Source organism: Syzygium oleosum, unplaced genomic scaffold, assembly GCF_021117445.2.
Source record: "Syzygium oleosum isolate NSW1041296 unplaced genomic scaffold, Sole_v2.1 Sole_v2.40, whole genome shotgun sequence".
Lineage (NCBI taxonomy): Eukaryota > Viridiplantae > Streptophyta > Magnoliopsida > Myrtales > Myrtaceae > Syzygium > Syzygium oleosum.
In genome coordinates, this window is record NW_026607524.1 from 1,160,227 (window position 1) to 1,178,419 (window position 18,193).

The 18,193-nt window shown below is 40.3% G+C and overlaps 2 protein-coding genes across 3 annotated transcripts; one reads left to right on the plus strand and one right to left on the minus strand.

Moving 5' to 3' along the window:
- Window positions 1-1,449: 1,449 nt before the first annotated feature.
- On the minus strand, window positions 1,450-10,270 carry LOC115684129 (WPP domain-associated protein-like). 2 transcript variants are annotated; one of them, XM_030608824.2, is made up of 6 exons: window positions 10,051-10,270; window positions 7,137-9,575; window positions 3,774-3,900; window positions 3,032-3,133; window positions 1,945-2,065; window positions 1,450-1,796 (listed from the first exon to the last, which is right to left on the minus strand). In XM_030608824.2, exons 2-5 carry the CDS (start codon window positions 9,533-9,535, stop codon window positions 2,003-2,005), a joined length of 2,691 nt encoding a protein of 896 aa, XP_030464684.2. In that variant the 5' UTR covers window positions 9,536-9,575; window positions 10,051-10,270; the 3' UTR covers window positions 1,450-1,796; window positions 1,945-2,002. The 2 variants fall into 2 exon arrangements, with proteins under 2 accessions (XP_030464684.2, XP_056161875.1); XM_056305900.1 differs by lacking the exon at window positions 10,051-10,270 and adding an exon at window positions 9,696-9,844.
- Window positions 10,271-16,255: 5,985 nt separating this feature from the next.
- LOC115684131 (formin-like protein 8) lies at window positions 16,256-17,006 on the plus strand. Its single transcript, XM_030608827.2, has one exon. It carries the CDS (start codon window positions 16,371-16,373, stop codon window positions 16,848-16,850), a length of 480 nt encoding a protein of 159 aa, XP_030464687.2. The 5' UTR covers window positions 16,256-16,370; the 3' UTR covers window positions 16,851-17,006.
- The last annotated feature ends 1,187 nt before the right edge of the window (window positions 17,007-18,193 follow it).

The window sequence follows — 18,193 nt, forward strand, 5'->3', positions numbered from 1 at the left end:
GTTGAAATCTTTTTTCTAAAGGTTAATCGAGTGCTTTTTGATTAATATGAGTTATTTAGGATGGAGTTATATAACCTTAAATACGACTTTCCAAACTTTTTTCCTCCTTTGCATTATTTTATCTTTTTTCCCCCATTGACGAGATTGAGCAAGAGTTGTGATTTGTGTCAGTTGCATTTTTTTTTTCACCCTCTCCATTGATTGCAAACCTTCTTAAAAGAGTCGTTATAAGATTATTATAGGAAGCTTCAGCAAGTGCAGGCATACAATATCAAGGTTCAACATTTCTTGTCTTATGCATTCCTTATTATAACCCGCTCATTGAGCTAATCGCCGCAATGTGGCAAAAAAGCATAGAGAAGAAACATGAGCAAGCAAAGCAGGGAAGACCGGCGTGCCACGTCAGCGATTTTCCGGCCAAAATTGGATGGATGGACTCAATTGGCAAAACGTGAAAAGGTTCATGACTCAATTGATACAATTAAAAGGTTTAGGACTGAATTAGCACAAATACAATGGGTTTAGGACCTTTTTGGTAATTCTCCCAATCTTTGTCATCTTGTATTCAACCCGCCATGTATAACATCCTCTAAAATTTGATGCCCCATTTGTAATTTATACCCTTCCTCGTGAGATGACCAATTTCACTAAAACCCACTTGGTCTCCCACTATATACGGCACGTTTGAGGAAGAAGCGCACAAGTGACTTTCGTCTAACTTCCCTTGTTTGGAATAGGATAGAATTTGTGAGGGACCACTTTTATAGTAAAACACCATTCTTACAAGGGCAGAATCAGCGGAGTACACAGAAACAGGATCGTGAATGGTTTAGATTTCCTGAACACCGGACATGCCGCGAGCGTTCTTACGTTGATCTAACATTTTTGAGTGTGAACTGAGGAATAGGATAGCTTTGGAAAAGATGAGGCGAGCAGGTTGGAGTCATCAGTGTTATCTAATGAAATCTTGGTACGTTGCTCTTCGGAATCTCACGTTACATTCAGATTCAATCCTGCCCAAGTGACATGGGAACGCTGAGCATATCGCTCTTCCTTTATTTGGGTTGAAAAGAAGGAAACACATTTACCAGAAATAAAAAGGATATACTTCGTTTCCAGGGTTTATTACCATTTTTTTTTTGTGTGGATAGGTGGGAGATTGGGGTAGTTTTGGAAAGAAACGGCGATATGGAAATTCATTATTACAGTATGGATTAGCTGCAGATGCAATTTGAAATGTACTGTGAAAACTCAGGATGGAAATTGTCTACTTTGAAGTTGATATGCAAATTGATATAGGTGCCAAACTTGCAACTTTGCCCAAGTAATTTACCAGAAGCACAATCCATCACATCTTAGGAGCTATCTAATCTACACTTTCTTCCACTGCATCAAGAACAGAAAAGGTGAAAACTCTGCATAAGCAAGAGGTAAAACAAAACAAAAAAGTAAAAATAAGATGGACCTGAAGATTTGGCTCCAGTGGACAAAAGAACGCTCCTCGACGTCCAAAAACAATGCATCACCTTTGTACAGCAAAAATCGGCAGGCATCTTCCTAGTTTCTTCCTCAAATTTACATGGGTCTGTATGAGACATCTACATTTTGCCTTGTTCTTCAGAAGCCATTTGTCCTATGACATCATAATCTTCCCTATAATCGTTTAAAGAAGGCATACTATCCACAGAAAAGATCCATGTCTGCAGCAGCACGACAAGTTGTTGACTGGAGGCGCTGCAGAACTGCAACAATGACAAAAGACGCGGATGCTGTAGAAAGAGACCAAAGCATGGGATCTGCAGACAACAAGGAGGAGAAGTATATTTACCACAGAATGCTCAAACTCAACAATACATGGGAGGAAATTATTCTTCAGCTCCAAGATAGACGGTTCGGTGTCCAGATTTTCATTTAACAAGAACTAATCTAGCTATAAATGCATACCTGTACTATTTTATCAGTCTGAGCTTCTGTTTGAAGCATTGACATATCAGACAATTTGTCAAATAAACTTTAAAGATTCCCCAGTCAACTCTCTTCTCACAAGCTTCAGGACCTCCATAATCTGCAAGAAGCAAGGGAGAGCCAGTGTGTGAAGGATTAGAAAATCCATCTTAAGTATATGTCAGATGGCAGGTCAATACAATCATTACACTGCCTGGAAGATGGACAAATTATGTTTCTGAGAGCATTTTTTTTTAATTGTCCGCTCACCCATAATTTCACTTACAAAATGCCTCCAAGTCTGAAATCAAATGTCAATTGACGCTACCCCATAACCTAAAAGCAGACAGCAGCACAATCATATAAACTTTCCTTTTTCGTTTTGTTTTCTTTTTGAGAAGGATGATGGCGAATGGGAGGGTTGGGCTCATATTGGAAGGTTGTTTTTTTATGGCTTTATCTTTCCATGACATTGGCTCAAAAGCCTTCTGCGGAAGCTAAAATTAGGAAAGTTTATACTACAATGACTAATCAGACCCTAAGCTTATTACAATACAAGGAAAAATAATGCCTATAGAGCATACAATACAAGGAAAAATAATGCCTATAGAGCATCCTGTCCTGCCTATAGCCTACTTTGGGTTCCTCCAGGCCAAGAGAATCCACCCACTAATCCTACTAAGCCCCCTCCACAAGCCCCTGAAACTGCTTAAACTCCCCTCAGCACCTTTGCCGCAACAAGAGGAAATGCAAGGATAACCTAAACACCCAGGACAAGGACATTGAGCTTAGACTTGGAAGGTAGCATCTTCAGTTCTGCAGATGTCTTGCACTAGATGCATATGTAGAGCCATTGACATTCCAGTCCTATGTAACATCGATTTATTACAAATGGAAGATACGGCAGATTTGAATGTGTGATGATTCCTCTTAGTAACATCAGATTCAGTGATAATGTCCGCACAAGTTTTTTATCAGTCATACGCGTCGGATAATAAATAAAACGTAATAAAATCTCACTTAATTTTTTTCAATCTAAAATTTAAAAAACATACACAGCCATGACCAAAAGGCAAAAGCAACTTACTCCAGGATAATGTTTCAAAATTGGAGAGTAGTGATCCAAACCAATATAAACTTTCTCCAGGAGATTCAGAAGTGTATCCACCTGGTCTCCTAGGAGATCGACCTGCAGATTTAAATAACGTTTTTAACTTTCTCCACTTGTGTTGTCTATCAAATGCAATATGTTTTCCACCATTAAATTTGCACCCAGCTGAATCTTAGTTATCATTTTACCCTTCAACTCCAAAAGTGAGAATGAGAAAACAAAAGCCCCAAAACGCTAAAGCCCATGCAAGAAAGAAAGACATTCATCCACGGAAATTTAACAATGAAGAAGAAAGCCCACTAGTGTCCAAATTAATTATTAATCACGTAAAAAACCATAAAACCTGTTGCAAGACAGGCACCCAAACACCACCAGAGATATTGTGATGATTTTTTCACACTCACTTTAATTTTCAAAATTCAGCCATGATTAAAGAGCTATGTTAAGACACAAAATATTGGCAATCAAAGAAAATGTAAGACAAAATTTCCTATATAAGTGGAAAATAAAAAAGAATCCTCCGAAAATTCTCAATGAAAAACATATACTTCATGAGCTCCTCTAGACTTAAATGCACCAACTACCCTGTTTTCAATAATAAAAGCAAGACATGCAACAAAAACTGTTCTTCAGTGTAACATAAAATGATTTGCATATCAAGTAACAATGCATTGGTAAGTCTTGCTCACTGACGCTACTAGCTTTGTAATTCGCTTACCTCAGCTTCAGCTTTTTGGAGGTCTGAACATCTTCTTTCAAGTTTCTGCTCGTAAATAGATCCCATTCTTCTAAGTGCAACAGCCTTCTGCTTAAGGGAACTCAGTTGGGACCCCACAGTACCCAACCTAGAGAGAAACACCACACAAACAACTTTAGTCCCAAGTCACCACAAAACTTGCTGATCAAGACACCAGCCTATCACAAATGTTATGCGTTAAACAAGCTATACCAGTTACGAAAATAGTGAACTAATCCCACTTTGACTAAGTATTTAACAAGTTCATCATAAGTTCATCATCAAGGAAATTAAGAGAAACCCCATAGTTTCCCTCGCTAAACAGTCAGCAAGAGCTACCGCAATTGCATGCTCAAGTGATAAAAAAGGAAGAGTACAGACATTTGTTATCTGCAAATGGAAAATTGCTGCATCCAGAATGAGTCGCAACAAGGGGTGAGCCTTGAAGTTGGAATAAGGACATTTCATTGACAGGGAGGTCAGGGTTCAAGGGTGAAAAAGCACCACTGTCTGGAATGCAGAGGTATGGCTGAGTTGCTGCACCTGTCAATCAATTAGAATCCAGAAGAGTCCATGTCTATGTGACAGCATGATTTCAACTTAGAAGATTAATGGTTGTGTTCAGAAGGCAGCTTTGCTAGAGAACATTACATTCCAATAACTTCATAGCGTTTCTCAAGGATTTTAAAATCATGAGAACAATGATTTGTAGAATTTACTCATGTTTTCCATCAGCACTAGGTATCCAAATTCTCAATCTCTGACCCTGATACAGCTGGTCCACAGGTAAATGCAACCTTCACTCTTCAAGAGAATTCATAAAACTATACTACAGAAAAAACCAAGGGAAACTCTGATTTTCCACCTTAAATGGCTAACAGGGCAGCCTTTTGAACCTAATTGACGAAAATACCCCTAAAATCTGCCCTTGCGTTCACTTTCTCAAACACTCTCTTCTTCCTCTCCTGATCTGGTAATTAGATTCTCCAGGTTCCTGCCAAAAAGATTATGGCAACAGAGGCTTCACACAAAATAATATTTCTTTGCATCTCCTTACTCACCTTAACAACGTTTTTCACACTTTTGAACTTTTTCTCCCCCAACCAAAGTCACTGGCAAAGCAGATGCAACAAAAATTTGAATAGGAGGCAGACTTGTACTTGTTTTGGCCAAAATAACCCTTGAGTGAGTTAGTCTTTGCGTAATCTCTTTTTTTTCTTCAGAATGAAGTCTATGAAGGTTCAGGATGAAATTGGACAAACACATTGATCGCAATTTTCACATTAAGAAATTTGATAAACATCATCTTCCCTTGCACTTTTTTCAATGGAGTCACAGAACTGAGATGAGCATTTCTTCAGGAAGCCCCTTAACCGCGTATCCATTACCACTATTAGCCTGCAACCACTCCATAATCATCGGAAGTTTCCATCTTTCTCCGGCAAACTGCAGAGATATTTCGCCAGCTTGCATATAGCAATGGAACAAGTTCCCAGGGTATCTCCCGTTGTGAACATCAAAAACATTGGGACCTCAAGATAAATGGCTCATTTTAATCGGGGACAATGTGGTTTCTTCTTATAAAAGCCCTGTATTCAACCTTAAAAGCTATTTAAAATAGTTCCACCAAATAACTTATCCAGCACAGCAGCTTGTTCAGTCTATTTTCTCAACCAAATGCAGCTCATCTAAAAGCCAAAAGAAAAGCAAGGATAAAATACAGGACAAAAAGATATGTAGCTTTCACTTTTCCAGATATAAAATGCATCCTGAACTATTTTTTTTTTTTTTTTGATAATCGAGGTGTCCGCGCGGCCGGCGAGCTAAGGCTCAAACCAGCGGTGATGCTCGACTAGTCCTTGAGGGGGCTAGCGCAGCATCCCACCGTCACGACCCCCACTTAAATCACCGATGGGCGAGTTTTGAACCCAGGACCTCTCGTGAAAGGAACTGAGCGCAAACCAACGCGGCCACCTGAACTATTGCTAGAGGATATGGCAAAGAATCTAATTGCTAGAGGGATCTTATGTTCCATAGCATGCTACTTGATCTTCAGATATTTTAATAGTCAATTAGTGTTCTTATGGGGTGTCGGCCCCATGTGTTGTGCTCGCCAATGAAAGCTCTATGTTTTCCTCAATGAAAATGGTAAATGATATAGTTTCTTAAAATCCAAGTATTTAAATGGAAAGCTGAATCCACATGTCAAGGAAAATAGCTCACCAAAAAAGAAATTTGTTTTTACATTGATTTAGGCACAAAGGCATTAGGACACTGGTTAAAAGTCACATAGGTAGTAGGTATTGTATAACTGAGTGGGGAACTGCAGACGTTACATGGTATGCAGTGAGGAGCTATTAGCAATCATGCATAACACAATAAGACAACTAATTCACCAACCGAAATTGTTTCCCCAATGTCTAGTTCAGATTTTGAGTCTGAGAAGAATATTTTAGAAGTGATGTTGCTTGGGTTTTCACTTTTATACCAGATGAGACAATTCTGCCAAAGTTCAACTTTTTCGTGATACTCATCTATAAGAAAAGAATTCCTCGGGAAAAGCTTTTGTCAAAGATGACTCACATTGATTCAAGATAACCGGTCCGTTGTTGGATTCACTAAAGGATTACTCCAAAAATTGGAAGATGAAAGGAATGGTGGTTGCGGTGGATGTCACTGTGGGTATTTAAAATCCATGAGCACAAGTGATGGTAACTATCTCTGATGGCAAGCAGCAGCAATGATCTCTAGATGATTTCAAACTACCTTGAAAAAGTTACCAACAAATAATAAATCAGCTGATAAGTATTAACTAGGCCCTAGTGGGAAATAGCTCATCAACCCTTGAGAAGCAATTGCTGGTCAGTCCAAACTCAGAAACGTGATGGGCAATACTGACAATAAATGTGCCAGGTTAACTTCCCATCAAACCATCAGAGTCTAGTTCAATATACCGAAGCCAATAGTGCCCATGCTCTAAAAGACATTTAATCAGCAGCCTCACTCCCTTCTGGAATATTTAAGGATCATCAACTCGACTGTTCCATCCCCTTTGTCTACCAAAAGCCACAGAAAGAATTTCTATCGTTGGACAAACTTATTCAATTTCTCCTGAAGACATTTTGTAATAATGTAAATCCTACAAGTCAAGCACATATATAATAACGTTGGATGTTAAAGAATAGCCATTCGACAGTACTAGATATAATCTAGAAAATGCATTGAATGCTTCAAGATCCTTGCTAAGAAACAAGATAAACCACATGAGGCCCTCTATAGCAGCTTTTTAAAGAATTGTATGTGTCATAAAGGTAAACTATAAAATAGAGGAATTTTAATGCGTACCTTGTGTTTTTCCTCTGAATATCTTCTGATATACTCTGTTCCAAGTCAGTTACTCTCTTCAGCAATTCATGGATAGTTCCAGTTGTTGACTCAAGCTGTTCCAAATTCTCTCTTTCTTTAACTCTAAGCAACAGTAAAGCATTCTCCTTCTCTTGAGTAGCCGCAAGAAACAAGCCTCTCTCTTCATTAGCTTTACTCAACTTTTTGGCTGCTAAATTTAACTTCTCATTCAGATTGTTCAACTCCGTTTCATATGTTTTGATTTGCTCAAGTCCTTGAGCAAGGTTACCTTTTATGAGTTCTGATTCTTTATTCATCTCTGCAATTAGGATTTGCTGTCTACTTGATTCAGCTCTCAATAGATCAAGCTCTTGAGATATTATTTCGCATTGTTTCATCTGTATAGACAATTCACTAGTTGTTTCCTGAGCTAACTTCTCCTTTTCTTCCACCAACACCGCCAACTGTGTTATCTCCTGCTTTAGCTTTTCATTCTCTGAAATTTTTGATACCAGTGATCTTTCTCTTTCCATTGCTTCCAATTCAAGTGAAACTCGGAGCTTCATTTCGTTAATGTACGAATCATTCAAGTGACATAATTTCTTCTTAGCATCCTTCAAAACTTCTGCATATATCATTCCATCCAACCCTTGCATAACAACGGACTCGATATTCAAATTCTCAAATTCAGATTGGCACAAACATTCAGCAACATGAGCAATTTCATGAACATCTTCCCTGATACTTTTCCAATTATACAAATTGCCAGAAATATGGTGCATGTATGCCATCATCTCCTTGACAATACATTTGTATACCTCTTCAGAAATGGAAGCTTCAACTTGTGCATCTTCCCGTTTACATGTGAGATTTCTAATCGTTTCCAACAGTTTTGCCTCAGCGGAAGAATGAGAAGAGATTTGCTTTGCATCATCAGAAATTTGTGAGAGAAGACACTTCACCTCTTTTTTCTTATCAGAAAGAATGCCTCTTAGCTGGTGATTTTCAGCCAGAAGATCTTCCAATCTCTCCCTCATAGTGCCCAAACTGCCAGCATCACCATTAGATTGAGGTTCATTGTTACTTTCCATCAAAATGTCATCTAACTTCAGGACTACTTCAGGGATTTTTCTCTTCAATCCTTCAAATTCTTTGTCCTTTCTGACAGTCAATGAAGGTCCTCTTTCCTTCAAGAATTCTCGCTTGAGACTAAAAACCTCTTCAGTCTTCTCCTGTATCTTGGACTCATGGAATCTTTTCATTTTGGTCATCTCAGTCTTGAAATAACCTATCAATTCATCTCTTCCCATATGTTTTAGTTGCGCTGGGTCCAAATTCTCTGGCATAGTAATTATTAGCTCATCATGCTTGCCACTACCCTCCCAGGGAGAAGCTGATGGCAAATGGTTACCTGACAGTTTCCGATTCAAGTGATCAGTTCTTTTATTAATCAAACATTCTTCACCATCCTCCAAGGACACTTGAGAAATTAGCTGCCCATTATCATTACTGGACAATAGATTAGAAAGCACAACTAGTTCCTCACGTAGAGCAGTTATTTCTTTCATCTTCTTCAGGGAACTGAGGTTTTCACACCCTCGAGAATAACTGTTATGATCCCAAAGCTTCCTCTCAAACTCACTGTGGAGGCTCCTGATGTAGTCGGTTATCACAATGGCCTCAATTTCTGCTCTTAGTTCCCATTCCTGCTGCATCACGCGAAGTGACGTCTTAGATATGTGAACCATATCCTTCAGCTGGCTGAAGAAAGAATCTAGTGTATTCTGGAGACCATCGAACGTACTATCCACACCAATCAATCTTTCAGACACCTCCTCCAGCAAGATACCACCCAACCCTACCAATTCATCACCTGAATTAATCCTCCTACAACGATTTCCACCTTTAACGTTGTTTACCTCTTTCTTGAGTTTTGCTAGCTGCTCTTTCACTTCACTTATACAGCTCCTCAGAAAATCCGAATTCCCGTCATGGTCTTTATGAGGGTTTGAGATGACCAAAACTGAGTCCTGTTGGGTAGTCACCTCATTCAACAGTGACAACGGAATATGCAAAAGCTTATTCCTGTCCTCCACGGCATGACATGCACGCAATGTTGCCCTCAGTCCAGCTATCTCCAACTGTTTTTCACCGATCTTCTCCTCAGCCTCCTGCTCGACCGCACTCACCATGCCCTTGATGACAGAATCGCTCACCATTCTCGAAATCGTAAGCCTATCATTAATATCTTGCAAATAAGATTCCAAATCCGCCAAAAGTTCAACGTCTAGATTTTCGCTCTCTCTGCCATTGCTCACATGGTTCATTGGCCTATCGCTGCATGAGGCGGCACCATTTTCCGTAACTCTAAAGCTCTCCAAACTACCATGGTCCTCCATAGTTCAAGATAGGTAGCGAAATCTCTATCCCCAGCTAACACTGCAGTAAAAAAGGAAAACAAAGATAAAAAGAGATAACCAAACACCCATCAGTCAAAAAAGAAAAGAAACGAAAAGAAAAGTAAAGAACCCGACAAGGACGAGAGACAGGAATAGAGACCACAGCAAAGAAACGACAGGCTCATCGTCCGACGGTCCTCAATCCTAGCTTCTAGCTGCTTAGCAATTACGCTAGCTAAAACCCTTCAGGTCACTTAACCAAGCCCCAGCAAACGCAAAGCTAACCCATAGTCCTCGCCCATCGAAAACCAAATCCGGTGCCGTTCCCTCATCCCCCCCAAAAACAAGAAAAGGCCAAAGAACGAAAGCAGTCATTTCACATCAACGGCTTCAGCCACCAAGCACAACCCACAAATGCCCACAAGTCCTACCACACCCAGAAACCGAAACTCGAGATTACACATCATTTCTTTCAGCTGAAATTAACGCAGAGGCAAGAGTCAGAATGTACGAACCCGGAGCTCCAAATTGACCGCCCCGAAACGGCCCCGGCGGCGGCGGGGCTACAGAGGACCGCCGCGGGGAGCCGGGGTGGGGGGGTTGGGGAGGACGGCGGCGGCGGCGGCGAGCTTCACGAGGGGGGCCGCCATGGGCGAAGAGCTTCGAAGGTCTCCGTCGTCCACTTCAGTGATTTCGAGTGGACAGTGCTTCGATTCTCTTTTTAGGTTTCTTACAGCGAGGAATGAAAATAGGGGGGGAGCTGTTTTCGGTGAGGCGTGAGCGGGAGAAAGAGATGGGGGGTAAGCGAATTGAACCCCCGGTCAATGCGTAATTTACGGGGGTTGCCATTCCGTTGACTTTTTTGTTTTAGGGGGCGCTGGGAGGGAGGAGGGGGGGGATCCGATGAGATTCGATTGAGGTGATATCGGGGCTAATTCCCAAGAAAAAATAAAATTAACTTTATTTTGAGTGACAATTTTGATCCAAACTTTATTCTTGCCCCAAATCTGGCCCTTGTGATATGAAATTTTCAAATTGTTCAGGTCAGATTTAGGATTTAAGCGAAAGTTTGTAATTTTTTGTGAGATAAAAAAAAAGTTCGAGTCAGAATTTTCACTCAAAGTAAAGTTGATGTTTTTTTTTGGAAATTAAGTCGCTGATCTCGTGTTTGTCCTTTGCCATTCCGGTGCCCCCCATTTGAAGGACCTAAGGAATGAAGGAATGCCCCGTTTCATTCCTTCCCTGTGTTAATATATATTACTACATAAAACTTACTCTACAGTTGTTAATTTAATCCTAAACTTTTAAATTTTGCCAATATAATCCTAGATTTTCGCGCGAAATTCCGATGAAGGCCAATTGCCGCGTATCAGAGCTAATGTGACATGTAGTCAACGACTCAACGCCAATCGTCTTATGTGACACACCGACGTGGTTAACTTTACTTGGAACACGCCACATTAGCGATTTTCGACGGAAATTGTTTGGAAAGATTTCATTAGAATTTTGTAGAAATGATGAGGATTATATTGGTAAAAGTGAAAATTAAGATAGAATTGACATATGTATAACATATTTAGGACTGAATTAGCATCCATACAATAGGTTTAAGATTCAATTGATAATTTTTTACATTACTAATTATTGTATTCTAAATTTATAATAGACGATTATCTGTTATTAAATACTTTATACTTGACTGAGGATTACAAATTAAGTTAGGGAGTTGCAAATTAAATGTAAAATATAAAAGTTCATTGAAATAATCATGAATGATACATATGTATGTTAAATGAGTCATTTTATGGATATTACACTAAATTAAGTTTTTATTAATAAAAAAACATATTATAAATTGTAATTATTAAATTAGTTACAAATAAGTCTATTTTAAAATTATAGCGATACGTTTTAATGAAGTAGTCTATATCGTTTATAACAGTTATGAATGCTAATTTATTGATTACAATTTTCTTAATATATGGTAAATTGTACAACAATTCAAATCTAGCATATTGCTATAGCTGAAATGATTGGGGAATCTGATTCCTGGTTCAATTTGTATGCTTAAATCTATGCAAGGATCCAAGGGATTTTGAAAAAAAGTAATGAAGAGGCTTCAGAACAAAGTAAGTCCCAAAGCTTTTGACCAAAAAAAAAAAAAAAGGTCCCAAAGGGCTTGCTCATGGTTGGGTCAATCAATTTTGAGGGAGAGCTTTTTTTTCCAATTTTTTTTTTGGGCTTTAGCAATTCAGTCCGCTATTGTATTTGCTTCTCTACCACGACGAGCTATCTTGATATTGCAAATCCGGGTCAACGACTCACGCCCTTTAGTGATAAGCGGATCTACTTCCCCACGAACTCCGATCTGCGCACTTCGACTCATTTATCAACCGGGAACGGTCGGACTCAAGAACCAAACTCTCGTGTCTTCGGGAATCTAGATGTTATAGGCTCGAGTAGCTTCAGCGGCATTCGCAAAAACTTGGAAAAGTATGTTAGCATTATACAATCTTTATAGTAATACCTAGTACATTTGGGATCGGATGTCTTATCCCTTTGAGAGCTTCGTTTAGGCGCTTATCTACGTAAAATGCATAGCAGCTCCATTGCGAATAGCTTTTGTTCATTCGAATCGGTCTAGCTTTTGTGGGGATTTGATGCATCGAGTCTCAAGGGTCCCTCGATCCCAAATTTGTAAGTCTTTCAATTCATGTTCGAGTTTGCAAATTTCAATTCTTAATTTGTGGTTTTGAGATTCAATCGCGTCGATTAGTTCAGTTTTATGTATCAACTAGTTTCGATTTTGTAATCGAATTCCATGAATCGAATTTAAAGTATTATTTGGTGCGACATTGATGAATTTAATCTTTGTTCTAGCTTTGTGATTTCTTCATTTATGAATACAATTATCGAAACCTTTCTACATTTTTTTGTCTCCATGTCTATACCCACAGATCCGGAGATGCTACATGAATTTTCATCATTTCAATCTTTTTTGTTTCTTTTGCCAACTTGTTTGGTTTCTCTCCAATTATTTCGAGTTTTCATCATTGCGACCTTCTTTCTTTTGTCAACTCATTTGGTTCCACTTTTCGCAAATCCATATTTCAACGAGATTGGTATGTAATAAGACCTAATCATGCATTCATGTGATCAAACTTTCTCAGGTGTAATGGGCGTTCACGCCTTCATATAGTGTCGTGGTCGATAGCACCGCAAGTTGTCCTGCTCCGGCTGGAATACGCTGCTCCGCCATCCATGTCGGAAGCGTCTCGAATGCTAACGCGTACTCTCTACTTCGACATGTCGGTCTATTCTCAGCGGCAGGTTGGTTTTGTCAGAATCGGAAGTGTGGATGCTTCAGGTACTACTGATTTCATCTTGTTCAGCTGCTGTCACGGACTTCAAGCTTCATTGCTTTTGCATGAGCTGGTGTTAGCAGCTAAGATCTCTCTGCCTAAGCAAAGATGTTGTGTGCATAATCATGAATCAATTGGGTTCCACTGGATTTAGAGTCTCTACTGGGTGATTTTGGAATCAATTTAGGTGTGCTTTAAGGCGGTCTTTGTAGACTTAATCTGATGTGCAGCTACTTAGGAGATGTTGGGTTTTTTTTTTTATACTTAGTTTGCTTGATCTGGAGGACAGGAATCCTCTCCGTCGATTTGCAGATTGGACATGCCCAGAGAAAGAGAGATGGGTCAAGATGTTTGGGTTTATGAATCTCGGGTCGGCACACCGATGCTTAAGCCGACCAACGGAGCGAGTAAGATGGGTGATCGAAGTTAGGTTAACCCGACAGTTAAATGATTAGCGCCGTCGTTGGTGCGGCGTCCTCGATAGCTTTCCCTCACTCGCTCGTTCAATTCGATTAGTCGGGCCTATGGCTCAGAGGTGCTCGGCGACGTCATTCTTGCTTTGCGTCCAGCGCCACTTTCGGTGGGCTCCGACGCGATTGACATGCATCTACTGCCTACTTAGTTCATTGGAAACAGTTGGAAAACTTTCATCTTCACTCGAAAGACAATTTCTTGAAACCGATCTCGTCTTAAATTTTAAGGTGATATCTACATTCGGTTTTGTCACGCCATATTGTTGTCTAACAGACATGTCCGTGAGAAAGCAGCTTCATGGCCACGGCATCATCGACCATTGGGATCGAAATTGTGCACCATACCTTTCATCATGGTTCATTTGTGCCCGTGCATTATGGACCACACACCATCTTCAGAAGTGCCTTGTGTTGCTCAATCACCGATACAAATTATCGCTCACCTAGAATACTTGACTAGCGGAGATATAACCAGGTGACTCTGAAACCCTTATGGGGTTGCATTTTCCTCTGCATGCGATCGAAGAGAACTCCCTCGTATCGGTCTTCTGGTCGGTCGCTTGCAAATATGGAGCTCTAAGTAAAACTAAAGAAAGGCAATCATGTTCGTAAGCCGCCAGTAGACCCGCCAAACGGGTGGGTCAGGTTGGGTCGAAAATGATTTGACTCAAATAGACCTATTTAACCTGTTTTGATTCATTTCTATGCAATGCAAATCTAATGACTTATAACCAATCCCGACCCATGTACAAGTCATACTTAATCCGATCTATATTGCTAAAGCACTTCCATATTTAACCTAATCTATGAAAACTCATATTCAAATTGAGGTGAGAGCGCGGAACAAGTGAGCGCGAAATTGAATAAGGGCAAGAGAAAATGAAGAGACGGTCAAAGAAGTGGATTGGATCTAAGTAAGTTGTAAACTCATTTATGATCCATTTAACACCGATATTATGTTCAAACCCGTGTGTATGACCCATCAATTGAATATAACTAACTCATATAGCAACTTAACATATCATATGTGAGTTAAAAAATGGATTTATAACCCATTTTGACATGCCTAGCCACTAATTATAAGCCAAAGATGGAAGAGCATATGGTCACCGCTAGACCTATCAAAATGGGTCATAAACCCATTTCTTAACCTATATATTAGTAAATGAGTCATAAATGGGTTAGTTATATTTAGTAAATGGGTCATAAATGGGTAGAAGTCTTCTATTGGTATTAAATGAGTCGTAAATGAGTTGCAAATGGGTCATAAATGAGTTTACAACTGATTTAAATTTAACGCATTTCTCTCGCCCTCACTCAATCTTGCACTTACTCATTCCACACTCTCATTTCAGTTTGGGTATGAATTTTCCTATATTTAATTAAATATGAAAGTGTTTTAGCAATACGGGTCTAATCGGATATGGGTTGGGTATGGGTCGGGTCGGGTTGAATATGAGTCAAGAAAATTGCATTGTGCATAAATGGATCATAAACGGGTTAATGGATCAATTTGGGTCGGACTATTTATGACCCAACCCAAACCCGACTCGATCCACCCATTTAACAAGTTTAGTCACCGCTAAAATAGGTCAGTTGAATCGCGTCGGTTGTGTAATCTTATGCATTTGTCGCATCACTGACATGAGGAAGCAAGCCAATCACTTTTCCACAACGTGGTCGCACCTTGTTTTACATTACCTAATCGCTGTGCGTGAATTTTTAAAAAATCCCACGTACGTCACGTGGTTCGAGGAATGCATGTATGTGTAACACTTTCTCCTCGAATCCCGGGCAACATCCATTCATTTTTTCTGGCTAAGCCATAGCCAATGAGCTCCCGCAACAATTGCGCGAGGAGATTGCACCATGTCCCAAGGCTAAACTTTCAAATTTCATCAGAAAAATAACCTAGAAAAGTCCACATAGAATACGATTAATTTGACTACAAAAATATTCGAAATTGACGAATTGGGGAGCAAGCTTTTCACTGTTTGCCCGAGGCCTCACGGGTTCATCTGAGAGTAAACGGGTGAAACCAAACAACATGGTTGGTTTCACATGCACAAAAAGGACAAAGGAAACATCGGCGACCACTGACTTTTCCATTGTTGTTCAACCGGACAACGAGTCACGCGCACGCCACAGCTATAGCTTGATTCATCCAATCCCGGCGTGAACAACGTATTAAAAGTTTTTGGGTTTTGCTTTCGAGACTCGGAATTAGTTTAATCTTGTGTAGAATCAATCTTAATGCAATTATAGGAACTGGGGTTGATGTATAATCGCGCAGCATCTGTGGGTTTGTACGTCTTATCGATCTTGACTAAGGAAAATGATTCCATGCGCATCATAAATCATTTCGGGAGAAATATAAACTGGGTCAGTTGTTAATGCTAACACAACTGATGGTTATGGGTCATGTGTGATTTCATCTATGAATCCAAAGGCAATCAAGAGAGTTTCTAGGTGAACAATTGGGCCGGTTCACTTATTTGGCCAGTTTTAGGCTAGCTCGACGAGGACCGATTCAATTCTTGGTTCTAGAAATTTGGAACCGACATTGATTGATCTCGTTCTCAATTCCATAACCTGAACTGGCCAGTTTTAGGTCGGAGACTAGTCCGATTCCCAGTTCCAGAAACCGGGCATCGGCTTTGACCGGCTTGATTCTCGATCTTACAACAAGAACCGATCGGTTCTACCGAGAAGGTCCTGAAATCAAAACCGTTTTGAACCGGTTCACTCCTAGCTCTAACCGAGCCGCTATTCACATGCGCATAAGTTATTATTAGACTTGGAAACCAAACTAGGTTAAGCCAAGTTACCCATGAGACGTCACCGTTTTAAGTGAAGTCAGAACGTCAATGCTTCGGACAGTGATTTATAATCACTCTTATTCTCCTCGGTCTTCACTGCTTTGTCACAGAGTGCACTCCAGTAGCTCTAGCTTCATCGCTGAACTTGCGTATCTTCCGCACATTGTTCAGAGAGAGAGAGATGGTGGGTTCAAGAAAATCCCTACTAGCCACCGTGCTCACCGTCATTCTCATCCTGCTCTCGGCCGCCGCCGGGCCGTCGACAGCCAGAGAGCTCCGGCCAGCAGATCACGGCCTGGAGTACCAGAGCTCGCCGCCCTCAGGAGTGAACCCGTCGCCGGACATGACCTCATTCTTCGGGACATCAGCATCAGCATTGCCTCCTCCACCGCCATCCTCGTCCTCACCCTACGCTCCGGCCACGGACACCGCGATGACGGGGCCGATGGAGTCGAGCGGCTCCTGGCAGCCGCATCACAGCAGCGGCGGCGGCGGCGGCGGGGGGAGGGATCGCGTGAGGGACGTGCTGGTGGTGGCGAGCATAGCGTGTGGGGCCGCCGGGGTGGTTCTGATGGGGGCATCGGCTTTTCTTTTCCTCTTCCGGTTCAAAAGGGAAAGAGCCCGAACGGAACCTCAGTCAACAAGTCAACAAGAAAAATAATATTCCAAAGTAACTGTTTTTTTTTTCACTGCTTGCTTTCTCTTTTTTATTTTTTTCTTTCTTTCTTTCGCTTTTTCCAATTTTTCTCGCTTTTTATTGCATGTCGTGTAAATCGAAGAGAGGGGGTTTTATGATTTATATAAGTATGCTAAAATTCCTGGCGAAATTACAAAAGCAAAAAAAAAAAAAAGGGAAAGTAAGATATTTTCGCTGTTTGCCTTTATATTTTTTTTATTTTTTTTTGGCTTTCATTTTTTTTGCCTTGCATGTAAAATTTGGGGAGTGTAGTTGTTTTATTTCATCTTGAGGACGCCTGGGTATTAATCAATCATTGATTTTGTGGTGGTTAGATGGACTGTCGCCCACTTGAATGACCTTGTTGTTTGTGGTAGATGACGGCTAAAATTGGTAGTTGGAGAAGGACGAGTTATGTATCAGAACGCTCTTGAAATGGAATGCAATTAGTGTCATTTTGACGAAGCACTGTGATGCCCGAAAACGTCCCGTTTCCACAAGAAATTAGGCTCCGACCGCAAAAAAGAAGAAGCAAGAAATTAGGTTCGTTGTCGGCGCCATCCTCGCTGTCCACCGCGTCGGAAGGGATATTCCTTGCCGGTGTTTTTAACCTTGTACAATTGGCCTTGTCGTTCTCCCCTTCTTCGAGTTCCCTGAAAAATTTCCAAAAATCCTAACAACAGCTCCACCTTTGAAACGGATGATCAGCCCACCTTTCCGGGTTCTTCCTAATAGACCCATCATCTAGCAAGGTTACGATAGTGCCTATTGAGTTGTACGTACGAATTGTATTGGAAAAGTCTCCCGTTGGAAAGTTGATATAGTGTAGCTTGGAGTAGTTAATATTTTCAGTTGGCCTATAATTCATTAATAGCTTAAGCTTTAGTGAATATTGATCTAACTGAATATATCGACGAGATCGAGTGATGGGGAAATTGTTGAGATGTACTGTAGTATTTAAATTTTAAACCATGATTTCATCTAACAGTACAAAGTTTTAGAACAAATTACAGTGGTCCTACAAAATTTCACATGGCGTGGAAAGATTTGAATTCAGTACTTCATGCTTTGATATTCTGCAAGATTTCGTAAGACCACCTCCAACTGTTTCAAAAGCAAAAGCAAAAGCAAAAGCAAAGGCAAATTATCTCGTATGGTATTAGAGAGAAGGTTCAAGTTTTTAGAACAGTTGGCAATAGTATCAGATGAAGTCTTGAGTTTAAATCTTTTCAAGCCACTATTTCCCTCACCTATTACATATTTCCACACTTTAGTCTTAGGCTAAAGTCCATCCTACATGTGAGAGGGAGTGTTAAAATATTCAAATA

Bases quoted from the DNA above. Each gene is read 5' to 3' on its own strand.
- LOC115684129 (XM_030608824.2), bottom strand. From the start codon at position 9,535: ATGGAGGACCATGGTAGTTTGGAGAGCTTTAGAGTTACGGAAAATGGT. The intron at 3,901-7,136 runs GTACGCATTAAA...GTTTCTCTCTAG, and splicing joins ATTCAGAGGAAAAACACAAG to GTTGGGTACTGTGGGGTCCC. The intron at 2,066-3,031 runs GTAAGTTGCTTT...TGCTTCTTGCAG, and splicing joins TTTTGAAACATTATCCTGGA to ATTATGGAGGTCCTGAAGCT.
- LOC115684131 (XM_030608827.2), top strand. From the start codon at position 16,371: ATGGTGGGTTCAAGAAAATCCCTACTAGCCACCGTGCTCACCGTCATT.